Source organism: Heterodontus francisci, chromosome 17 (assembly GCF_036365525.1).
Source record: "Heterodontus francisci isolate sHetFra1 chromosome 17, sHetFra1.hap1, whole genome shotgun sequence".
Lineage (NCBI taxonomy): Eukaryota > Metazoa > Chordata > Chondrichthyes > Heterodontiformes > Heterodontidae > Heterodontus > Heterodontus francisci.
The window spans coordinates 7333575-7360163 of NC_090387.1; the positions used below are offsets into that span (position 1 = coordinate 7333575).

At 44.8% G+C, this 26589-nt stretch overlaps 1 protein-coding gene across 1 annotated transcript in view; it reads left to right on the plus strand.

Moving 5' to 3' along the window:
* The window catches only part of cmtm4 (CKLF-like MARVEL transmembrane domain containing 4), an 87485-nt gene that overhangs the window by 36970 nt on the left and 23926 nt on the right, over positions 1-26589 (plus strand). The window contains exon 2 of the mRNA XM_068049064.1: positions 21885-22061. Within this exon, the coding sequence (XP_067905165.1) occupies positions 21885-22061 (177 nt within the window). The remainder of the gene's footprint in view (positions 1-21884; positions 22062-26589) is intronic.

A 26589-nucleotide genomic window follows, 5' to 3' on the forward strand; every position in this document is an offset into this window, starting at 1 on the left:
GGTGGTGTGGTTATGTTACATAGAACATAGAACAGTACAGCACAGGACAGGCCCTTCGGCCCACGATGTTGTGCCGAACTTTTAACCTACTCTGAGATCAAACTAACTACCTACCCTTCATTCTACTATCATCCATGTACCTATCCAAGTGGTAATCCAGAGGCTTGGTCCAGTATTCCAGGGAACATGAGCCAAGTTCCCACCATGGCAGTTTTAGAAAGTTATTTCAGCTTTTATTAAAAAGAAATCTGGAAATAAAAAGCTGGTATCAGTAAAAGTGGCCAAGAAGCTGTTGGATTATCCCAACTGGTTCACTGATGTCCTTTTAGGGAAAGAAATCTGCCATTCTTACCTGGTCTGGATCTGTATGTGACTCCAGTTCCACACTATGTGATTGGCCAGTTCAGAGGACAATCAGTTATATCAAACTGCCAGTGGTTCAAGAAGGCTACCGAGTGTTATGACCACATGGTGTGACATCGGTGGTTCCCACTGTTTAAATCCCCACGTGACTGCAGTGTTTATTTGTATTAAGAGATTAGCCCCTAAGTGTTTTATTTTTCAACTAAACAGACAACGACAAGTTTTCTTGTAGGTTATAAAAAAACAGAAGATTAGTTGTTTATTGATCAATACGTACAACTGCATCCACTCAGGCATACGCACACACGCAAGACGGAACAGAAGGGAGAAAGGAAAGTGGGTTTTAGTTGGGGGGGGGGGGGGGGGGAAGGTTGCAATCAACCTGTTGAATTTTCTTGGAAATCAAGTTCTTGATGGATGCAGGCCTGAGATGAGGGTAGATTTCTCTCTTGATTGAAGATTCAATTGAAGATGATGTGTTACTTCACTGCTGTATACTGTGGATGTCAGTTTCTGCAACAGGGCATGTGCTTTCAGGCTTGGCTGGAATGCAAACTGTTAGATGTTGCTTCTCCTCTTAGCTGAGTCTCTCTCTCTCTCTCTCTCTCTCACTCTGGCAGTCTCTTTTTTTTAAAGGTAAAACTGTTATCTCTCACCTCCTATCAGGACGTGCTCTGATTTCTTTCCCATGGTGATTGCACAGTGGCCCAGGACGTGGCTACTTCGCACTCCTTTGTTTCAGAAGAAAACATTCAATTCTGGAATGTTTTAGGATAGGTATAGGATGGGTTCCATTGATAACATTTAGCTTTGAAGATTTGTCCTTTGTCTTTGTCAGACAGTTTGAATACACAAAAGGCCAAACCCTTTTTCTTTGGTGGTCATTTTGGACCAATTTTCACTTTTAAAAATAAAGGCTCATTTTTGTTCCAGACAAAGATAATTTTTCACAACTCTTCATTGTTGTACCATTGGACTTCCAACGTACGTGACACAGAGGATGGGCAATAAATGATACTCATGCCAGCGATGCCCGCATCCCAAGAATGCTTAAGCTCCTCCCACTGCTGCTTGGTGTCAGTTTTCTCCTTTGAGCAGCACCCTTGGCATATTTACTATATTAGAGATGACGTATAATCCCACATTGTTATCTCATTCCTTCTACCCCCACAACCTCCTGTGCACCAGTTATGCCCAAATGCTTCTCTGCACTCTTGCTGTGTAAATGTTGCACTCCTGGTGTTAACCAGCATCAACCAGTTTGAGGCAGACTGGCTCTAGTTGCCACTGACTTCATGTTGTGCACACAGTACCGACTTCAGTCTTTATTTATGTAATCAATGTCACCCTTTGAGATGGATTTCTGTTTGAGGAGTGCTGTTGAAATGCACGTTGCTATCTCGGCCTCAGTCTCCTAAATCAGAAGGTGCTGGGTTTGAGTCTGTTCTGGAGACAGGAGCACAACATCCTCGCTGACATTCTCAGTGCAGTATTAAGGGGAGTGCTGCGCTGTTTTTTGGATGAGATATTAAAATGAGGCCCTGTCTGTCCCCTCAAATGGACGTAAGAGATCCCATGACACTCAGCTCCAGCGACCCGGGTTTGGATCTGGGTACTGCCTGTGCGGAGTTCTCCCTGTGACCGCGTGGGTTTCCTCCGGGTGCTCCGGTTTCCTCCCACATGCCAAAGACTTGCAGGTTGATAGGTAAATTGGCCATTATAAATTGTCACTAGTATAGGTAGGTGGTAGGGAAATATAGGGACAGGTGGGGATGTTTGGTAGGAATATGGGATTAGTGTAGGATTAGTATAAATGGGTGGTTGATGGTCGGCACAGACTGGGTAGGCCGAAGGGCCTGTTTCAGTGCTGTATCTCTCTATGACTATTTGGAGAAGAGCAGGGGAGTTCTGCCCGGTACCCTGGTCAATATTTATCCCTCAATCAACATCACTAGAACAGGTACACTCCTGCGAATTAGCTGCCGTGTTTCCTACATTACAATAGTAACTACACTTCAAAAATTACTTCATTGTCTGTAAAGCGCTTTGGGGCGTCTTGAGTTCGTGAAAGGTAAAAAGGTATAAAAATGTAAGTCTTTCTCCAGGGTCAGGTGCAGTAACTAATCAGTCTAGTCTCTTTGCTTTTCCTGAATTATATTGTTATCGAAACGTGGCAGGGATGGGAGCAGAATGTGTAGTTTCTGTCCCGGTGGGCTGATTGGCATTGAGTCACTTTTTTTGTTCAGTAATTTGAGCAATTTTATTTTTTTTAAACTTGACAGTGGGATCACTGTTCAGCTAATGAGAAAATCCCACTGAGCCAGACCATCCCCCATCCCCCTTTTTCAGCTGGATTGAGCAGTTTTCAATCTTTGTTTTCAGGAACGAGTGTGAGTGCAGTGGACACAGAGTGGAAGCTGAGTTTGTTAAATATGCAGGGCTAATACAGAATTAAATCTTCCCAATGACTTTTTAATCACTTGCTCTAAAAATAGCTCCGTGAACTCTCCCTTTTTAAGCAGCGTATTACAGCTCAAAGCACCCTTTCTAATGGCCTCCCCGCTGTGGAGACAGTTTAATTCATTGTCGTGCTGGGGAAGCCTGGCTTGCCTCCAGGTTTCACCTGAAGCTCGAATGTTTGCGGCATCTGGTGTCTGCAGTGTTCTCGTTTGTGGGTGTGTTGGGGGGGGGGGGTGGTGGGGTGGCGATGGGTGTGTGTGGGGGGGGGTGGAGGGGGGGTGGTGATGGGCGTGTGTGTAGAGACCATTCCTTTGTTGATGAAACACCAATTTCCTGTAATAAAAACAGAAACGCTGGAAGCGCTCAGCAGGTCTGACAGCATCTGTGGAGAAACCGAGGTCTGTGATAATCTCCCTTGTCAGTCTCTGTCTGCCCTCTCGGGTGGATGTAAAATATCCCATGGCACTATTTTTGAGGAAGAGCAGGGGAGTTCTCCCTGGTGTCCTGGCCGATATTTATCCCTCAATCAACATCACAAAAACAGATGATCTGTTCATTAGCACATTGCTGTTTGTGGGAGCTTGCTGTGCACAAATTGGCTGCCTTGTTTCTTACATTACAACAGTGACTACACTTCACAAATGCTTCATTGGATGTAACCAATTGGGATGTCCGGTGGTCATGAAAGGCGCTATATAAATGCAAGTTTTTTCCCCCACAGAGGAAGGGAGTTCTCCCCGGTGTCCTAGGGCCAATCTTTATTCCTCATCCAACATCACTTTAAAAAGAAAAATTTGGTTATTACACTTTGTTGTTTGTGGATGCTTGCTGTGCATTAACTGGCTGCAGAGTTTCCAACATTACAACAGTTCAAATAATACTTAATTGGCTGTAAGAGGTCTTGAGGTTGTGAAAGGCACTACATCAATGCAAATCTGTCTATCTTGTAATCTCATCTACTGGATTTTGTGTTTGCACTGCCAGTTTTAACTGTGGCAGCACATATAGGACAGTGAGCATTTGATTGAGGTGGTCAGGAATGCCACTGTACCTCAATAGGTTTCCACCTTCAAGTGATGAGGAAATTGGAAGGAAAATGAAAGGCATTTATTTAGAGACAAACTACAGCACTTCACAGCTGGTGAATTACTTTAAACATGTTTTGTGGTGGAGTTTTGAGGGAGAATGTTGTCTGAGGCGCCAGAAGAACTCTCCTGTTTTTCTTCAAATAATGCTCTGGCATCCTTTATGCCCACCTAACCAAGCCAGCGGCACCTCTGACAATGCAGTGCACCCTCAGTACCACACGAGTGTCAGCCCAGAGTGGGACTTGAACACACAACCTCTGACTCAGAGGCAAGGCAGCTACCCGATGAGCCAAGCGAAAATACACCTTTAAATGTTTTCTCAATCTTGTAGCTTTGCTATGCTTTGTTATTGTAGAATGCAAGAATTTGAGTCTAGGATTAGGGCATTCGGCCCAAGGAGTCTGTGTTAGCCCCATGTCACAACGAAACACTCTCATCCAGTCTCCCTCTGCCCTGAAGTATTTTTCTTTCAGTTTATCTAAGCCCCTCTTGAATTTGGTGATTGTGTTGGTCCCAAAGTCTTTTACAATTGATAGATTCCAAATTCTTTGTGTGAAAACAATTGAATTCAGTTTTAAAAGAAAATCCAGAAATAACAAGTTGGCCTCACTAAAAGTGACCATGAAACTGTCATATTGTCATTGAAGACCCAATTGATTCACTAATGTCCTTGAGGGAAGGAAACCTGCCGTTCTTACCAAGTCTGGACATATATGTGATTCCAGACCCACACCAACATGGTTGACTCTTAACTTGGCTGTTGATGTGGCTGGGCAAGGCACTCATTTGTATCAGGCCTGCTACCAGCTGTTCAAGAACGTGGCTCACTACAACCTTCTCAACGGCAGTTTGGGATGGCCAATAAATGCTGGCCCACATCCTGTGTCCATGCCCCCTTGTTACTGATTGAAAGACCAGTGACATTGACCTGTCACAATTTACCTTCCCAAAATCTTTCATCATTTTGAACACTTCTGTTTCTACCTCCCTCTCCTTCCCTTCTTTTCTCCACTTAGTACAGCCCTAAGTTTTCAGCGCACTCACAAAAACTGGATCCTCTCATTCCCTTATGAATCCACGTTGACCTTGGTTTCTGTAATGGCGTGCTCAACTCTGCAGCCAATGCTCCAACTCTCAGCACAGACCAGTTGGACCGAATGGCCTGTTTCTGTGCTGTACATTCGATGTAACTGGAACCTAACCATGGCTTTGTACATAACATAAAAATAGGAGCAGGAGCAGACCATTCGGCCCCTCGAGCCTGCTGCACCATTCAATACGATCATGGCTGATCTTCTATCTCAATTCCACTTTCCCTCTCACTCCCCAGAATCCCTTGCTCCCCTGAGTGACCAACAATTTGTCAATCTCGGTCTTAATTATCACAGAATCGTTACAGCACAGAAGGAGGCCATTTGGCCCATCATGCCTGCACCGGCTCTCTGAATGAGCAATTCGCTTAGTGTCATTCCCCCGCTTTCTCCCTGTAACCCTGCACATTCTTCCTTTTCATGATTATTCAATGATGGAACATCCACAACCCTCTGGACTAGCGAATTCCAAATTCTTCATTTTTTTTTTATTCCACACCCCTTGGGCATCAACAGAGCCTTTAAATTTAGCTCAGAAACATTGCTTTTTATTTCTGGAATGTCCTTCGATTAAGCTCTCTCTAATCCCGAACTGACAATTTATTTTCTTTGTTCTGTGCAATATTCCCAGCTGGCTTTAACTGCTCACTGTTTAGTTACAGCCTGTGAAACACCAGGCTTGTTAATTCTCTTCCCTTTGTCACTAAACCTTCCCAGGCCAACCTTGACAAGACATCTCTCCTTTTTCTAGATATTCAAGCCTGATTGCATATGAAATCTGGATTGGTCACTGGGATGAGTGGGTTGTCCTATGATTAGAGGCTGAGTAAATTGGGTCTATATTCTCTGGATGAGAGGTGATCTCATACAGGATTCTGAAGGGGTTTGACAGGGCAGACACTGAGAGATTATTTCCCCTGGCTGGGGAATCTAAAACACGGGGGCATATTCTCAGGATAAGGGGCTGATCATTTAGGACTGAGATGAGAAATTTCTGACTTGAAGGCTGTGAATCTTTGGAATTCTCTACCACAGCGGGTTGTGGATTAAAGGCCTGCTCAAGTCAGAAAAAAAAAAACCCGACCTGAACCCGACGGAACCACATCGGACCCAAGTCCGAGCCGACCCGAGTCCCTCCATTTCCCCCCCCCCCCCCCCGAGCCCGACCCGACCACCGCGATGTTCCCTTTGCTTACCTTACGACTCCCAATCTTCAGGAAGCTGTAACATGAGCGTGATGACGTCATAGAGTCGCTCACTGCGCAGACTCTGAGTTTCCCTGCTTGACGTCCCGGACTCGCAGCTCAGGTCAGTTTGTTTTTCCTTTAAAACACTTACCTGCAATTCTTGCAGTGTGTGGCCGGACCCAGAACAGCGACCCGACCCGACCCGAACCCGACACATGTTGTCGGGTCCCGTTGGGTTCAGGTCCGGTAGCAGTCCTTTATTGTGGATGCTTCATCGTTGAATATATTTAAGGCTACGATAAACAGTTTTTTGTTCTCTCAGGCAATCGAAGAATATGGGGAGTGGGCAGGAAAGTGAAGGTGAAGCAGAACGTCAGTCGTGATCGTATTGATTGGTGGGACAGGCTCGACGGCTGTATGGTCCACTCCTGCTCCTATTTCTTATGTTCTTATGATATAGTGTGATGTCTCAATCTGTTCCAAGAATAAAGCACCATTGCAGTTAGGAAAAATCAAAAATAAATCAGCCTCAGCCATCCCCTCCTCTGAAGACATCAGAGCAGGTTTTTTTTTAAGGGAGGGAGTCTTTTTTCTGAAGGTGTTGACCCTTGTTTTTCAAAATGAATCTGGGTTAATAATGAGACTCAAGAATCCTCTCTCCGCTAAATTTAAGTTGTCTGAGAGAATTGTTTAGTTGTGCAGTCAAAGGTGCTGTTTGAGCAATGAAATTGAAGCAATGCAGCAGGAACCCTGCCTTTTGTCCAAACCATTCTTTGGTCAAGCATTTGGTCACGTGCCCTAATATCTCCTGATGTGGCTGGGTGCCAAAGTTTGTCTGATAACATTCCTGTGTGAAGTGTGTTGGGATGTTTTACAGCATTAAAGGCAGTATATAAATGCAAGTTGTTATCGGGGAGGGGGAGTTTTGGTTCCTCATCTACCTGTTGCTCTTTCAACAACGATAGTAACTTGCATTTATACAACAGCTTTAATGTAGTGAAACATCCCAAGGTGTTTCACAGGAGCATTTTTTTTTTAACACTAATGGAATCAAGGGATATGAGGATAGGGCAGGAAAGTGAGGTTGAGTTAGATGATCAGCCATGATCTTAATGAATGGTAGAGCAGGTTTGAGGGGCTGAATGGCCGACTCCAATTTCTTATGTTATTACCAGACAATAATTGAAACTGAGCCAAAGGAGGCATTAGGACTGGTCACCAAACACTTCGTCAAAGAGGTAGGTTTTATTGAATCATAGAACGGTTACAGCACAGAAAGAGGCCATTCGGCCTTACCAATCCGTGTTGGCTCACTGCAAGGGCAACTCTGCCCATTTCACACCCCTGCCCTTTCCCGGTATCCATGTAAATTCCTTCAGGTGTTTGTCCAATTCCATTTTGAACGCCACGATTGAATCTGCCTCCACCACACTCTCGGGTAGTGCATTCCAGATCCTAGCCATTGCTGCTTAAAAAGGTTGTCACTGTTGGCTCTTTAAATTGGTGTCCTCTGGTTCTCAACCCTTCCGCCAATGGGAACAGTTTCTCTCTACCTACTCTCTCTAGACCCCTCATGATTTTGAACACCTCTATCAAATCCCCTCGCAACCTTCTCTTCTCTAAAAAGAACACCCCCAGCTTCACCAATCTGTCCTTCTAACTGAAGTCCCTCATCCCTGGAACCATTCTCGTAAATCTTCTCTGCACCCTCTCTAAAGCCTTCACCTCCTTCCTAAAATCTGGTGCCCAGAATTGGACACAATACTCCAGCTGAGGCTGAAACAGTGTTTTATAAAAGTTTAAGGAGTCTCCTTAAAGGAGCAGAAGTAAAAGGGGGAGGTTTAGGGAGGGAATTCCAGCAGCTTGGGGCCTGGCACAGCCTAGATTTGGGCTTGGGAATTTTTCCAGGTGGACGTTCCTCACTTGTGAACATAGGCCGTGTCAGGGCTGAGAGCTATTTGGTCTGAGAGGGCGTCACCACCAAATCTGCTGCAGCTGCCATGCATACTTGCTCAGTATGTCACAAGTATGGGTAGTGAGAGTCCTGCCTGTTTTTCCTTTCCCCTCACTCCTTCAGTTCATTACCATGCAGTGAGTTTATTGACATCTTGGGATGTGGGTGTCACTGGCAAGGCCAGCAATTATTGCCCATCCCTAATTGACCCGAGAAGCTAGTCCACCAGAGGGTATTTAAAAGTCAACTTTTGGACTGGAGTCACATGGAGGCCCAGATTGGGTAAGGACGGCAGATTTCCTTCCCTAAAGGACACTAGTCGAATTTTTAACGACTTCCGACAGCTTCGTGCTCACTGTCACTGAGACCAGCTTTTTATTTCCCACATTTTTGAAACTGAATTCAAATTCTCAAATTGTCTCGGGTGGATTTCAACTCGTGTTCTCTGGCTTCAGTTATGTGGAGAGACTGGAGAAGCTGGGCTTGTTCTCCTTAGAGCAGAGAAAGGTAAGGGGATATTTAATAGAGGTGTTCAAAATCATGAAGCGTTTTGCTAGAGTAAATAGGGAGATACGGTTTCCGGCGTCAGGTAACCAGAGGGAACAGATTTAAGTTAATTGGCAAAAGAACCAGAGGGGAGATCAGAATGTTCTTTTAACAACTTAAAGCAAGATTAAACACTGAACCACATTGAGCAGCATTGGGATAGATGGCCAAAAGCTTGCTCCAAGAGGTGGGTTTTAAGGAGCATCTTAAAGGAGAAAAGTGAGGCGGCGAGATGGAGAGGTGTGGGAAGGGAATTCCAGAGCTTAGGGCCTCAGTAGCTGAAGGCACAGCCACCAATGGTGCAGCGATTAAAATTGGATACTCGAGAGGCCAGAATTAGAGGAGCACAGAGATCTTGGTGTGTTTTAAGGATGGAGGGGATTACTGAGAGAGGGAGGGGTGAGGCCTTGGAGGGATTTGAAAACGAGGATAAGAATTTTAAAATCGAGGCATTCCTTGACTGGGATTCAGTGTAGGTCAGCAAGCATACAGCGAGTTGTTGTGATCTGGAATGCACTGCCTGAAAGGGCAGTGGAAGCAGATTCAGTAGTAACTTTCAAAAGAGAATTGGATTACTGGAAGGGGAGAAGTTTGTAGGGATATGGGGAAAGACCAGGGGAGAGGGAGACTAATTGGGTAGCTGTTTTAAAGAGCTAGTACAGGCACAATGGGTTGAATGATCTCATTCTATTCTGTCTGATTCTATTCTATGATTAGTCCAAGTCTCTGGATTATTAGTTTCATTACACACAATGTTACTGGACTGTGCTATAGGTGGGGGATTAAAATAGTTCCAAGTCCATTGTAAAAGGCATCGTTCCCGATGTATGATCTGTTGAGTTAGTTGCTGGTTTCCTTCTTGGCAGCAGGTGACCTTGGGTTGTATTTGTTTGTCTAGGCCTTCTGTGAATGAGTTGCTGCCTGTTGTTTGTTGTATGATTAATGTTAAACTCTGAGCTACTGGTTGCCCAGAAACAGAGAGCGGCAGGAGATGTATTTGCTGCTTATCCAGAATGCGTTTTGACTTCAATCTCTTGCTGCGGATCAGTCACATGATTTCAAGGATTGTGCCCGAGCCCTGCAGTATATTGTAAAGTGTTTCCAAAAAGACAAGCCTCAGTGTTTTATAGGGTATGTGTGGGTGACGCATCTTTTTAATTCTTTCACGGGATGTGGCTGTCACTGGCAAGGCCAGCATTTGTTGCCCATCCCTAATTGCCCTTGAGAAGGTGAAGGCACAGCCACCAATGGTGGAGAGATTAAAATCAGAGATCTTCAACAGGCCAAAATTGGAGGAATGCAGAGGGTTGTTGGGCTAGAGGAAGTTAAGAGATGGGGAGCAATGGCAGGGGTGGGGGAGGATGGCAAGGCCATGGAGACATTTGAATGCAGACCTGGTTGGGCAGGGTGCTCCTTTCCTTGAAGGACATTCAATGAATGAGTTGGAGTTTTACAACCATGCTATCAGATTTATGTAATGTGATTTTTTATATCTTCCTCCAGTGGGATTTAAACTCTAAACCTCTGGCTTGCTGGTTCTGGGCTGCTGACAAATTCTTTATGTGTGAGCGTCGACAAGCTATATTACCATGCACCGTGTGTGAACCTTTATAAAGCACTAGTTTGCCCTCAACTGGAGTGTTGTGTTCAATTCTGGGCACCGCACTTTAGGAAGGATGTGAAGGCTTTCGAGAGGGTGCAAAAAAGATTTACAAGAATGGTTCCAGGGATGAGGAACTTCAGTTACATGGATAGATTGGAGATGCTGGGGTTGTACTCCTTAGAGAAGAGGAGGTTGAGAGGAGGTTGTTTCGAGGTATTCAAAATCATGAGGGGTCTGGACAGAGTAGATAGAGAGAAACTGTTCCCATTGGTGGAAGGGTTGAGAACCAGAGGACACCAAATTAGGGTGATTGGTAAAAGAACCAAAAGTGAGATGAAGAAAATCATTTTTACGCAGCGAGTGGTTAGGATCCGGAATGCACTGCCTGAGAGTGTGGTGGAGGCAGATTCAATTGGATAATTATCTGAATAAAGAAAATTTACAGGGCTACGGAGAAAAGACGGGGGAGTGGGACTAGCAGAGTTGCTCTTGCAGAGAGCTGGCACGGACACGATGGGCCAAATGGCCTCCTTCTGTGCTGTAACCATTCTATGATTCTAATCTGGAGCAAGAAACATTTCCTCCTCTAACCCCACAACACAAGGCTCTTCCTACTGTCCCTATTTGTCTTCCCAAATTGGGATCAGCTAACTCCCTACAGAGTGGGAATCAGCCCTTGATGACTAACCTGCTCAGAGTTCTCCATCTGGACCAGCCCTACGTCACTTCCATCAATGACTGACATCCCATAATGGGCCTTGGTGCCGAGAGCGGGCTGGAAAGGGTGGATGGGAGAGGATACAGAAACTAGCCATGTGTCCCACTCCTGACTGAACCCAGTAGTTCTGTTGCACTGCAGAAATATTCTAATAGTTTAACATTAACTAGATTTAACTGTGTCAGCTACTTATTAATTTAGTTGTCGAGTACTTGCTTCAAAGCTTGGTTAGCCGTCACTCACAGTACCGTGTACAGTTCTGATTTCCATATTTCATGGAGAATATAGAGGTACCGGAGAGGGTGCAAAAAGGATTTACAAAGACACTGGCAGAACTGAGGGGTTATAACTATCAAGAAAGATTGAACAGGCTGATGTTCTTTGAGGGGGGACCTGATAGAACTCTTTAACAACAAGAAGGGGTTTGATAGGGTAAACATAGAGAAAATATTTGTACTTGTGGAGGAGACTAGGGGCTGTAGGATAGTCACGAACAAATCCAGTAGGGAATTCAGGAGAGATGTCTTTACCCAGAGAGTGTTGAGTGGTTGAGGTGAATAATATAGATACATTGAAGGGGAAGCTGGATAAGTATGTGAGGGGCAAAGGAATAGAAGAATATGTTAGGGTGAAATGCAGTAGAGTGGGAGGAGGCTCGTGTTGATAACAACAACAACTTGCACTTGTATAGCACCTTTAACACAGTAAAACATCCCAAGGGGGTGTTAAAAAGCAAAATTTGACACCAAACTAACTGAGGAGATTTCAGGACAGGTGATCAAGGACAGGTCAAAGAGGAAAGGTTTAAGGAGGGAATTCCAGAATGGCTGAGGGCATAGCCGCCAATGGTGGAGAGATTAAAATTGGGGATGCTCAAGAGGCTGGAATTAGAGGAGTGCAGAAATCTCGGAGGTTACAGGGCTGGAAGGCCATGGACCGTGAGCCAATGTAGGCCAGTGAGCACGGGCGATGGGTGAACGGGATTTGCTGTGAGTTAGGATACAGGACAGCATAATTTTGGATGGGCACCGGCATGGATTAGTTGGGCCATGATTCTGTGCTGTAGTATTCTAGGTAACTATCGCTGACTTGCAGTTGGGTGCTTGCCTGCTGTTTAGACTCTCTCTTCCCTGGGTCCCTGAGTGGGAATAGTGTGAGTAAATCTGCCAAGTGTGCATTGGATTAAAACCAAGTGAAGGACTGATTCAAGCAGGAGCTGAATTTAAATTCCTCACCTCCCAGGAGAAGTTGATCTTGAGGCTTCTTGGACCCAAGTTCAGTTTGTTTTTTTTTTCCCCTCACTTCCCACTCCTGTAAACAGTGGTGTTTACCAGTGAGTGACATTTCAGGGGCAGACTCTGACATTTACAGTGTGAGATCAGGTTATTGTGTAGAGGAATGCAGGGCTAACAGTAATGCAAGCCAACAGGTCAGCACTTAATAAAGCAGCCGCCACCTGAGTTGTACACAGTTGTCACCCATCTATAGTTTATCCCCTTGTGCTTTTTCTCTTTGTCTTGAAGTGGAAACACACTGTGGTCTGCTTTCTGCCAGCTTTATCTACACTCTGAGCAGAGTTGTCCGAAACCGCACAAAAGGTCAGGGGAATTTAAAATGTAGGTGGGTTCACTCTCAAAAATCACTCAGGTTCGTGTTTTCCGTGATCTTTTACAGTAGTTCAGTATTTAATTCACCCAGATCAGGCCCCATGCACAAAACTGGCCACATCTCAGGTGAAAATTGAGTGTTTCTGTCAATTGCACCGGATTTGGAAGCTTCTCTAGATTATCTTCATTTTCTAAGGAGTACAGAACTAGTTGGCATGCTTTAAAAGTTGCTTCATATCCAGAAATATTCAACTTGTCGAGAAACTCACTACTGTACATCAAAGGAACTATTAAAATGGTTCAGTATAAATGGGAGGTGATGGTGTAATGGTAATGTCACTGGACTAGTAATCCAGAGCCCAGGCTGAGGCTCTGGAGACAATGGTTCAAACCCCAGCACGGCAGATGGTGAAATTTGAATTCAATTAATAAATCTGGAATTAAAAGCTAGTCTAATGGTAACCATGAAACTATTGTTGATTGTTGTAAAAGCCCATGTAGTTCACTCATGTGCTTTAGAGAAGGAAATCTGCCATCCTTACCTGGTCTGGCCTACATGTGATTCCAGACACACAGCAATTCGGTTGACTCTTAACTGCCCTCTGAAATGGCCCAGCCACTCAGTTCAAGGGCAATTAGGGATGGGCAACAAATGCTGACCTAGCCAATGACGCCCACATACCACAAATGAACCAAAAAAAAAAGTTTTTTTAAAGTCATTTGTGCTTTTAAATCCAGTTACTCTGAAGTGGAAGACTGGACACCCTTTGTAAAAATAAATATTTTTTGTTATTAAACTCATTTTCTGCTGTGTTAATCAGACTTCACCTGGTTACGGCTCTTACATACATCGAGGAATGCTTTTTATCGGAACGAAAAGAAATTACTACATTTTATTATTCTGCTCAGTTGTGCTGGTTCATGGAAGATTCTATATTTGTGATTATGCAAATTACTTTCAGCAGAAATATGAGCTGTAAATCAATGCGCCAAGCTTCCTGATTGGTCCCAAAGTGGAAACACTATCCCTCAGTGCCTTGTAATCTGCTTTTGCACCTGCAGATTCAGCTGTGGATTCACTGTGAAGGGAATGAGATCATTCAGTTTCCCCAGTCCTGTTTACCCCACTCCCACTCTGCCACCCTCTTCTCCTGAAGGCGCTGACCCCACCCTCTCTTATCCTCAGGCACATGTTCCACAGGGGGTGGGGAATGCCCTCTAGTACCTCAGCCAGTCACTCCTGAATCTTGATGACAATCTGTCTGTTTTGTGTCTCCTGTGGGCCCCTCGGGTCTCCGAGCCCCCTCGTGCCGTTAGCGTCTCACTATTTAGGCTGTCTTTTATAATTGCTCGGATTCTGCGAGCCCAGCATTGTTGAGTTAGCATTTGGATTACATTGGTTTTGGACACCACACCTTAGGAAGGATTTATTGGCCCTTGGAAGGAGGTACAGGCAAGATGCACTAGAATTATAACCAGAGCTTAAAGGGTTAATCTACGAGGCCAGGTTTTATACACCTGGTTTATATTTCCTTGAGTTTAGAAGGTCGAGGGGAATGATCCGATCACTTTAAAATGATAAAGTAATGTGAGAGAGAGAAACAAATTGGTCTGTTGGGGAGGAGTGATTTCATTAAAACATATAAGACTTTGAGGGGGCTTGACAGAGTAGATCCTGAGAGGATGTTTCCCCTCGTGGGAGAATCTAGAACTAGAGGGGACAGTTTCAAAATAAGGGGTCTCCTCTTTAAGATGGAGATGAGGAGGAATTTCGTCTCTGAGGGTCGTTAATCTTTGGAACTCTCTTCTGCAGAGAGCAGTGGAGGCTGGGTCATTGAATATATTCAAGGCTGAGTTAGACAGATTTTTGATCTAAAAGAGAGTTGAGGGTTATTGGTGGGGGGGGGGGGGGCATCCGGAATTAAGGCCACAATCAGATCAGCCACGATCGTATTGAATGGTGGAGCAGGCTCGAGGGGCCGAATGGCCTCCTCCTGTTCCTGTATTCAGGTGTTACAGTAAGAAATCCTGTTCCCTAATCCCTATCACAGAATTGTAGATCCGGTGTTCTGCAGAATCTTTGATTTCCTCCACTGGGAGAAAGGAGGCGGATTTAATCATGGAAAACTCTAACTGTTTCGCCCAGAATTCATGTTAAAATCCCGGCCATCATAAAATCAGGATTATACTATAGCAGCAGCCTGTACTAACGCAGTCTGGCAGAGAGAGATCACCTGTATAATCAGTGACTCCGATATCTTGACCTATAATAGCCACCATTTCTTCAGTCTGTAAACATCACAAACCGTAAGGGTGCTCAACCTTTTACATCTTAAGAGTCAGGATTTTGATTTTGAGATGCCGCCTGAGGTTTATTTGAGAGAAAACCTGGAAAATTCTGGAAACCTGCCGCATTTCCCAGGCAGAGAGCAGGCATGACGTTTCCATTCAATTCTCATGCAGGGTCTGAAACGCCAATCCACACTCACTCTCTCTCTCTCTCTCTCTCTCTCTCTCTGTCTCTCTCTCTCTCTGTCTCTCTCTGTCTCTCTCTCTCTCTCTCTCTCTCTCTGTCTCTCTCTCTGTCTCTCTCTCTCTCTCTGTCTCTCTGTCTCTCTCTCTCTCTCTGTCTCTCTCTCTCTCTCTGTCTCTCTCTCTCTCTCTCTCTCTCTGTCTCTCTCTCTCTGTCTCTCTCTCTCTCTCTGTCTCCCCAGATGCTAAGGGACCTGTCATTTTCTGTTTTTTTTTATTTCGCATCTCCTTTTAGCTTTGACCTGATTAATGTTTCTGTCACATGGCACTGACACCAGGCTATCTTCCAATTTAACACTGAGTGTGTTTCTTCACTCTGTGACTCCAATTTGTTCTGTATAGCTTGTCTATTGCCTCTGAAAATCTATTTGCGAAATTAGGCAGACGTAACAACTTGTATTTACATAGCGCCTTTAATGTAGTAAAACGTTCCGAGGCATTTCACTGAAGCATTAGCCAACAAAATTTAGCAGCAAGCCATATAAGGAGACATTAGGGCAGGTGACCAAAAGCTTGGTCAAAGAAGTAAGTTTTAAGGAGTGTCTTAAAGGGGGCAAGAGGGACGGAGAGTTTTAGGGCCTTGTTAGCTGAAGGCACGGCCACCAGTGGTGGAATGAAGGAAATTGGGGACGTGCCAGAGACAGGGAGAGCTGTGAAGGAATTTGAAAATAAGGCTGGGATTTATTTCTATTCCAGCCCTTTGGCTGGATTATTGATCCAGCAATCCATCCACCACCACCCCCAATGCTCCTGACAAAGCAGTACAACATACATGTGTGTAAGTGCATGGAACGGTTGAATGAACAGTGAACTTGAACCCACTGACTCTCGGGCGACAGAGCTGCTCCACTGGGCTATGACTGACAATAGAAGATCGTTACAATCTGAGCAGATTAATTGCCCACTTGTCGCATGGCTGCTTTGTGGAATTTTTCAGTGAACAGGATGTTACCTCTGTCAACTTCACAGTCAATTAATTTCAACGCAACTGTTAGTGGAACATTTTGAGAGGTGTGATAGGGCACTGTGTTTTTTTTTATTGCTAATTGGGAGTGAATGGTACCATGAGGCCATGTCTGAGTCAAGGGGTGGCCGTTTTGGGAGAAGAGGGAAGATGATTGGAGGGATGGTGTGAAGAATGGTGGAACACGGCACTAAAACACAAGCCATTTGGTTTTATTTTTCTGCAAGCATTTGCAGGTTTGGGAAACTGGGTTCAAGCTGGAACCCAGTGAACAAAACCTGTGGAATGTTCAATCGCTGAGTGCATTAAGGCTTTTGTGTTTCAGAAATAAACTCTGCTTGCTGCATTAGTGGAAGGGATTGCTGCCAACATCTTCAGATCCCGACAACCGAAATATTCCAACAAGATACGATGGAGTCAGAGCTTTACACAGGAACAGGAGGAGGCCATTCAGCCCCTTGAGACTCTCCCTCTGATCAATTAGATCTTGGCTGATCTGTATGTAACTCCATTTACCCGACTTGGTTCTGTAACTCTTAACACCCTTGCCTAATATAAATCTATCAATCTCAGTTTTGACATTTTTAATTGACCCTGAGCCTCAATAGCTTTTTTGGGGGAGAGAGTTCCAGATTTCCACTCCCCTTTGTGTGAAGAATTGCTTCCTGACATTACCCCTGATAGACCTAACTCTAATTTTAAGGTTCTGCCCCCTTGTTCTGGTCCCCCCCCTGCTCCCCACCAGAGGAAATAATTTCTCTCTGTCTAGACCATCAATTCCTTTGATAATCTAAAAGCCCATAATTGCATCACCTTTTACTCTTCTGTATTTGAGGGAATACAAGCCTAGTCTATGCAACCTGTTCTCATAATTTTAAGCCTTTGTCAGAGTTCTCAGTGTGTTGAAAAGTTTGGATCCAACACAAGTGGGGGGAGTGCCGGGGCAGGGGAGGGGTTCATCGAAACACAAATACTGAGAATACTTATCAGGTCAGGCAGCATTGCAGAGAAATAGTTGATGATTCAAGTCGATGACCTTTCATCAGAACTGGAAACAGTTAGAGAAGTAACAGGTTTTAAACAAGTACGTCGTCAGGGAAATGGTGGGTGGGGGGAGGAGAAGGGAAGAACAAAAGCTGAAGGCCTGTGATGGGTGGGAGGCAAGACAGATGAATTGACAAAGGGGATGATGATGCAATAGAAAGGAGATGATAACGGGACAAGTAAAGAAACAAGATGGCTCTAGAGGAGGATTAAATGGAAACAGCAGAATCATCAACGGCTGCTGTCTGGGGGAAAAAAAAATGGGAGCAGAGATTACAATCTTGAAATTGTTGAACTTGATGTTGAGTCCAGAAGGCTGTAGAGTGTCCAATTGAAAGATGAGGTGCTGTTCCTCAAGCTTAACGTTGAGCTTCTGTGGAACGGTGTAGGAGGCTGAGGACAGAAAGGTGGGATTGGGGCTGATAATTAAAATAGGTTAATTACAGTTGAGAATCCATAGACTTAATCTTTAACCTTTGACCTGTATTCTCAACAGTCCCCTCCATCCATTCCCTATCTGGCAGCAGGGACCAATGTGTCATACGAAGGACAAGTATTGAATGATATGATTTGCTTGATGCCTGTTATGACTTCATTTTTCACAGAGTGACTTGCATTCAGTTAGCTCCTTGTTGCATCTCTCAGAAATGCCGCAAATACAGTGGTGACTAACAGTAAAAACTGACCACGTAACTCTCATGTAAAAACAGGTGGTTTATTAACGTCCTTTAGAAAAGGAAATATGCCCAGAAATATGTCCTTACCCAGACTGGGTTTATATGTGACTCCAATCCCACACCAACCTGGTTGACTGTTACATACTTTCTGAAGTTGCTGAGCAAACCCCTCAGTTATGGATAGATTTTCCTCAGAAAATAACATTTTGAGGATATAGTATGTGAATAATTTCAGACATGATGTACAGTGAGTCACAGAGCCATTGAGTCATAGAGAGATACAGCACTGAAACAGGCCCTTCGGCCCACCAAGTCTGTGCCGACCGTCAACCACCCATTTATACTAATCCTACGTTAATCCCATATTCCCCTACCACATCCCCACCTTCCCTCAATTCTCCTACCACCTACCTAGCGTGTCTGGGAGGAACGGGTGATTTTGGATGTGTGGTTCCCCAGGCTCGCCACTAGTGGGGTTTTTCCTCACCTCATGTCGGGGTCTGTTATATGTTCATTGATAGAGATTGATCGCTGTGATTGGTCAACAACTGCATTATCATTGGATCATGTGACTAGGCAAACTAGATGGACCTTGGTCTTTTTTTTTTGTCTTGCGATTCCTCTGTTTCTATGCATCAAACCAGTGCGGAAGCACCGTCATCACATGGAGTACAGAGGCTCAAGTGGGATGTTGTCCACCATGTCCAAATCACATGGAATTTACAGGACAGAACCAGGCCAATCGGTCCAACTGGTCAAAGCTGGCGTTTATGCTCACACTAAGCTCCTCCCACCCCTCATACCTTATCCACATATCCTTCTATTCCTTTCTCCTTCATGTGTTTATCTAGCTCCCCCTTAAATGCATCTATACTGTTCACCGCAACCACACACTGTGGCAATGCCTTCTACATTCTCACCAATCTCTGGGTAAAGACGTTTGACAACGTTAGCAGAGATCTGATGAACCTATTTCAAACTGTCAGCTTGTCTCAGTTGGTAGTACGCACTCGACTCAGGGTTGGTAGATTGTGAGTTCAAGCCTTACTCAAGGACTTGAGCACGAGGGATTTGCAATAAATCCAATACCCACATCCTGTGTATGAATTTTATTTTTAGAAGTGTAGGGAAAGGCCGCAGCTGTTGTGGGCTCTGCAAGCAGGAATGAGGTGAATGGTCAAGCAATTATTTCATAGTTGCAATAAAAACAGTGCTGGAAATACTCGGCAGGTCTGGCAGCATCTGTGGAGAGAGAAGCATTTCAGGTCTGTGACCTTTCATCAGAACTGGCAAAGGTTACGAATGTAATAGATTTTGAGCGAGTGAAGGGTGGGGGAGGTGCAGTAGAAGAACAAAACTATTAACACTCCTTTTGCTTTTTGTTCCATGACATCTTTGTCATTTAATCTCTCCTGCCCCCCACTCTATTGCAGACCTTCCTTTTTGCTCTCTTCCCCAGCCCCCCCCCCCACCCCCCACTACTTCACTTGCTGAAAACCTAACTCTTTTCTAACCGTCGCCAGTTTTTGATGAAGGGTCACAGACCTTAAACGTTAACTCTGCTTCTCTCTCCGCAGATGCTGCCTGACCTGATGAGTATTTCCAGCACTTTCTGTTTTTATTTCAGATTTCCAGCATCCAAAGTATTTTGCTATTATTTTAGTTTTTGGTTGTGTTGGCTGCGTTGTGTTTTTTTTTAAGAAAATCAGGTTTCTTTGCCAAATGAAACACTTGCTGTGCAGCTATTACTTTCCAAGCTGGCTATCTGGGTAGGCTAATGGAGGGGATGGGGGAGGGGTCTTTTAGGCTGCCTTACAATTGGAATGAGGCCTAGCGGAAAGTTGGCTGGTTGCCCTGCCGACACTGACAGTGAGGCTGAAAAGAATGAGAGAGATGATGTGGTAAATCCAGAAACAAGGATTAAATAGGTTGAAAAAAACTAGATTGTAGGAGCAAGCAATGACTGAGGAAGGTGAGGAGTTCCACAGTTTTGAGGTCCTAAAAAACAGAGTTGGAGTAGGAGATGGTGCCATGTGTCTCAAGGTAGGGAAAGCATTATTCTTTCATGGGAGGTGGGCATTGCTGTCAAGGTCAGCATTTATTGCCCATCCCCAATTGTCCTTTAGAAGGTGGTGAGCTGCTGCCTTGAACCGGTGCAGTCCATGTGGTGTGGGCACACCCACAGTGCTGTTAGGAAGAGAGTTCAGGTTTTTGAAGCTAAGAAGCAGAGTGGAACATCAATACCAACTTGCATTTTTATAGCACTTTTAACACAGTAAAACATCCCCAGGAGCCTAATACAACAAAATCTAACACCAAGCCATATAAGGCGATATTAAGACAAGTGGCAGGTGACCAAAAGCTTAATCAAAGAGGTAGGCTTTAAGGAGCAACATAGAAGAGGTAGAGGGGCGAAGTGGTTTAGGGAGGGAATTCCAGAGCTTAGGGCCTAGGCAGCTGAAGGCATTGCTGCTAATAGTGGAACGATTGAAATTGAAGATGCACAAGAGACGAGAGTTGGAGGAGCACAGGGATCTCAGAGGGTTAAAGAGCTGAAGGAGGTTACAGAGATAGGGAGGTGAAGGAGGTTACACAGGGCAGTGGAGGAGGTTACAGAGATAGGGAGGTGCAGGAAGTTACAGAGATAGGGCGGTGGAGGAGGTTACACAGGGCGGTTACACAGGTAGGGCGGTGGAGGAGGTTACTCAGGTAGGGCGGTGGAGGAGGTTACACATTTTGGGAGGTGATGAGACCATAGAGGCATTTGAGAATTTTAAAAGTTCTGAGGAGCTGAATATTAACTTTGATAGAGAGAAGGAGGGTAGGTTGTGAGAGGAAGAGTAGTTGTCGAATAGGAAGAAATCTATCAGAAGGGCTTGTCCAGGAGTATAAGAACATAAGAAATAGGAGCAGGAGTAGGCCTTTCGGCCCCTCAAGCCTGCTCCACCATTCAATAAGATCATGGCTGATCTGATCATGGCCTTAACTCCACTTTCCTGTCTGCCCTCCCTAACCCTTCACTCCCATGTAGATCAAAACTCTGTCTAACTCAGCCTTGAATATATCCAATGACCCAGCCTCCATTGCTGTCTGGGGGAGATTAACATCCTCGGAGAAGTTTAGTTTAGAGATACAGCACTGAAACAGGCCCTTCGGCCCACCGAGTCTGTGCCGACCATCAACCACATTTATACTAATCCTACACTAATCCCATATTCCTACCACATCCCCACCTGTCCCTATATTCCCCTACCACCTACCTATACTAGGGGCAATTTATAATGGCCAATTTACCTACCAACCTGCAAGTCTTTGGCAGTGGGAGGAAATCAGAGCACCCGGAGGAAACCCACGCAGACACAGGGAGAACTTGCAAACTCCACACAGGCAGTACCCAGAATTGAACCCGGGTCGCTGGAGCTGTGAGGCTGCGGTGCTAACCACTGTGCTGCCCACAAGAAGAAATTTCTCCTCATCTCTGTCTTAAAAGGGAGACACTTCAGTTTGAAACTGTGCCTCCTAGTTCCGGATTCCCCACGAGGGGAAACATCCTCTCAACATCTACCCTGTCAAGCCCCCTCAGAATCTTATATGCTCCAATAAGATCACCTCTCATTCTTCTAAACTCCAAAGAGTATAGGCTCAACCTTTCCTCATAAGACAACCACTTCATCCCAGGAATCCGCCTAGTGAAACTTCTCTGAACTGCTTTCAATGCAAATATATCCCTCTTTAAATAGGGAGACAAAAACTGTACACAGTACTCTAGGTGTGGTCTCACCAATGTCTTGTGCAGTTGTAGCAAGTCTTCCCTACTTTCATGCTCAAGGGGATTGAGTATAAGAGAGGTGAGTAAGAGACTGTGCAATAAGCATAGGTTTCAATGCAGTGAGGAGGAGGAAATGTGTGTCAGATGCTCTAACGGGAGTTTGAGAGGAACGAGAGGATAGTCAAGAGATGCAGTGACTGTATTTCTGTGAAACAGGCAGAGAATAAGACTGTGACTGGGAACAATGCGGGTGTGATTTAAAGAATGTGTTTTCCTTGCAGGTTTTGGCACTGATAGCCTTCATCTGCATTGAGACGGTGAAGGAGTGTTTACCGTGCGGGGCTCTGTACTTCTTTGAGTTCGTTAGCTGCACAGCATTCGTGGTCACCGGAGTTCTGCTGCTGATGTTTAGCCTGAATCTTCACACTAAAGTGCCACAGATCAACTGGAATCTGACGGTGAGTTTGGCAGAAACCACAACTCATTGGGTTTGACGGAGCTGGGATCAGGTTCTGTTACAGAACGATTGTCTTTAATATCTTTAATACAGTCCGTATTTTCTACCACACAATGCCGCTCCCGGTCGTCTTCATACTTGCTCTCAAAAGTAACAGCTCATAGAATCAGACAATGTTCCAGCATAGAGGTTAAGCTCCCTCTGCACTGTCCCATCAAACACTCCCAGGACAGGTACAGCACTGGGTTAGATACAGAGTAAAGCTCCCTCTACACTGTCCCCATCAAACACTCCCAGGGTGGGTACAGAACAGGGTTAGATACAGAGTAAAGTTCCCTCTGCACTGCCCCATCAAACACTCCCAGGGTGGGTACAGAACAGGGTTAGATACAGAGTAAAGTTCCCTCTGCACTGTCCCATCAAACACTCCCAGGGTGGGTACAGCACAGGGTTAGATACAGAGTAAAGCTCCTTCTACACTGTCCCCATCAAACACTCCCAGGGTGGGTACAGCACAGGGTTAGATACAGAGTAAAGCTCCTTCTACACTGTCCCCATCAAACACTCCCAGGACAGGTACAGCACAGGGGTTAGATACAGAGTAAAGCTCCCTCTACACTGTCCCCATCAAACACTCCCAGGATGGGTACAGTACGGGGTTAGATACAGAGTAAAAAAAAATGGGGCTAGATACAGAGTAAAGCTGTCTTGACAGTGTCCCAATGTTGTTTTGTGGACCAACCTCAATAGAGCGTCCCCTACTGCACATGCATGCCATTTTTGTATCTCCTGCATTAACCCTCCTATGGGCTTTTGGAAGCTTCAGCTGGTTGGACCTCTGTCCTTTCATTTGAAGAACTGTGGAGAAATGGGACTGTAGAAGTGGCTCCTTTCTTCTGGTATATTTAAAAAAAAAAAAAATTCCTTAAAGGGAGGGACCATGGGTTGGGTACAACTGCAGAGCAGGTTCAGTCCATTGTAGAATAGTACAGTACAGCACCGAAGGAGACTATTCGGCCCATTATGCCTATACTAGCCCTTTGAAAGAGCTATCCAATTAATCCTCCATTCCCCTGCTCTTTCCTCATAGTCCTGCAAATTCCTCCTTTCCAAGTATTCATCTAAGCCCCTTTTGGTAGTTATTATTAGGGCAGTGGAAACAGATTTTTCAGGCAGTGCATTTCAGATTACAACAATTCACTGTGTAAAATTGTTTCCTCATCTCATTTCTGTTCTTTTCCCAATTATCTTAAATCTGTGTCCTTTGGTTACTGACCCACCTACCACCGGAAACATTTATTCTCTATTAAATCTCCCCTTAACCTTCTCTGCTCTAAGGAGAACAATCCCAGGTTATCCAGTATGTCCTCGTAACAGAAGTTTCTCAGCTCTGGTACCATTCCGGTAAATTTCCACTACACCCTCTCTAAGGCCTTCCGAACGTGTGGTGCCCAGAATTGAACAGAAAGGAAGACGAGCATTTATATAGCACCTTTCATGACTACCAGACGTCTCAAAGCGCTTTACAGCCAAAGGGGTACTTTTTTTTGAAGTGTAGTCACTGACCAGTTAATTTGTGATGTTGGTTGAGCGATAAATATTGACCAGGACACTGGGGAAAACTCCCCTATTCGTCTTCAGAATAGTGCCATGGGATCTTTTATATGCACTTGAGCAAACAGATGGGGCCTCTGTTTATCATCTCAGCTGAAAAACAGCACCTCTGACAGTGCAGCACTCCCTCGGTAATGCACTGGAGTGTCATCCTTGGTTTTTGGTCTCAAACCCTGTTATGAAGTCAAGGACCCCATGTGGCTTTTTAACAGATTTCTCAACTTGTTCTAAGAACATAAGAAATAGGAGTAGGCCACATGGCCCCTCGAGCCTGTTGTGCCATTCACTAAGATTTTCTAACTCAACTCCACTTTCCCACTCGATCCCCATATCTCTTGGTGTCCAAAAATCTGTCAACCTCCGTCCTGAATATACTTACCGACTGAGTGTTTCGCAGCACTCCGAACTGGAGAATTCCAAAGATTCACAAAAGTTTGAGTGAAGACATTTCTCCTCATCTCAGTTCTAATTGGCTGACCCCTTATTCTGAGACTATGATATGTGGTTCTAGACTCTCCAGCCAGGGGAAACAGCCTCTCAGCATCTACCCTGACAAGCCCGCCTACTTGCAGCTTGGCGCAAAGTTACATCAAGTCTCAAGCCCATCGTTTTGAGAAAGTCCATCGTGGTGACAGCAGATTCGCAAATCCCGGTCCCCACTCCTGTTAAGTTTATGTTATTGAGCAGAACCATTGACATCGACAAGCGGTCATGTCAAAGTAACTCGGCTCCGAATGCCCAATTTGAGAGGAGCATTTCACCCTAAATTAATTTCTCTTCCCTTTGCGTTGATGGGATAGATAGGAAGAAACTTTTTCCCTTAGTGGAGAGGTCAATAACTAGGTGGCATAGATTTAAGGTAAGGGGCAGAAGGTTTAGAGGGGAGTTGAGGAGGAATTTTTTCACCCAGAGGGTGGTTGGAATCTGGAACACACTGCCTGAAGAGGTGGTAGAGGCAGGAACATTCACGACATTCAAGAAGTATTTAGATGAACACTTGAAAAGCCATAAGATTCAAGGCTACGGGCCAGGTTCGGGGAAATGGGATTAGTTAGGACGGGTGCTTGATGGTCGGCGCATGCGCGTTGGGCCGAAGGGCCTGTTCCTGTGCTGTAAAACTCTATGACTCTATGAAAGGTAGCACTCCCTCAGTACGGGACTCAGAGATGGGGGTGGGGTGGGAGGAGACACAATGACAGGAGAGAAAGGCACAAAGACAGACTGATTCAGAATTCGAAGTCAAACTGAGACGCTCCCAACTTCAAAGTTCTGGACCGTTTAGAATCGAGTGTGTTGATCTTGTTGTAATCCTTCGAGCACTCTCTTTATCTGAGTCTAGTCAGAGACCAGTGACTCCAAGGCTGATATCGAACCTATCATTTTGGCTGGAATGGAATTCCTTAAATGATGGGCTGAAAGGTGCAATCTGGGTTAGTGTGGGCTGTGTAAATGTTACGTGTCTCCTCCCCACATTCTTGGGTTTGTGTTTGGACCAAGGCTGGTTCCGAAGTTCTTGTATTTTGTGCTCCCCATTGTAACAGCTGCCTGTTGGCTTGCTGTTAACTGGTTCGACATGGAGTCTCTTCCAAAATGTAGGTTTTCTCAGCTTTTGATGTCTGATGAAGAGCTTTAAGTACACACTCATTCCATTTTTGTAGACCTTGAGGTTTCTGGCTGTCCGTCCCATGTACATTCTCTGTTTGGCTGTCCCTCCCCCTCTCACAGTCTCCCTCCTGCACCCCCCTCATGCTCTCCTATTGAATTCCCTATTGGATTTATTCGTGACCATCTTTATATTTATAGGCTCTAGTTTTGGACTCTCCAGCAAGTGAAAACATCTTCTCTACATCTACCCTATTAAACTCCTTCATCATTTTAAAAGGCCTCCATTAGGTCTCTGTTCAGCCTTCTCTTGGTTCTGCTATCATTCTTGTTGCACGGGTCATACAGCCTAAACTAACCTCTTGTGTCCAATATAATTGTACCCTGTAACATCTGTCAAAGAGAGAGATAAAATGGCCCAAGCCAACATTCCCATTGCCATGGCTGTTAATTGGCTGTTGCAGAGCATTTGATGTTGGATTGAAAGGCGACTGTGAGCTGGCTGAAGGAAGGTGAATAACTGACCATAAACTCAACAAACAGCACGACTCATGTGTCTTAAATTAGTCCCAGCCTTAGAATTGATCAACAATAACCATTTAATAATCAGACTGCTGCACATGTCAACAGAACATCTTAGATTGTGGTCAAACAGAACTCGCAAGTATATTATCTCAAGAAAACTCAAGATTAGATCACAAGCCAGATATAAAGGGAATGAGGTCAAGACCACATAACATGAAATAAATAGTCAGCAACCTCTGCAAGACTGAAGGCAGAGATCTTCACAACAAAGTCAGGAAGCTCCCAGCTTCAGTCTCTTGGGTTGTGCTGACCTCCGCCAGGGTGGATGTATCAGGCATCTTTGGCTGGGGAAGAGGTGTTTCACAGGGATAGGTTTTGGGTCCACTGCTGTCCATCATCTGCATAAACAATGTGGCTTTGGGAATCGGAAATACAATTTCAGGATTTGCAGATGACACCTAATTGGGCGGGCTGCATGTAGTTAATACTGAGGAGGAATGTGATAAAATACAAGAATGCAAAACTGGCGTATCAATGGCAGATGAATTTCAATGTGGTTCAGTGTGAGGTGGTACCTTTTAGTAGGGAGAATAAGAAGGACACATCCTCCTTGGAAAGTGAGTCTGAATGGGGTAGAGGAGGAGAGATTCAGTGATACATCATTGATGCATATTATTATGATACATGGACAGGTTAACGAGGCTAAAAAAAAGATGCAATCCAAGCACAGGGGTTCATTTCTAGGGGAATAGAATAGAAAAGCTGAAGGTTATGTCAATCATCTGTAG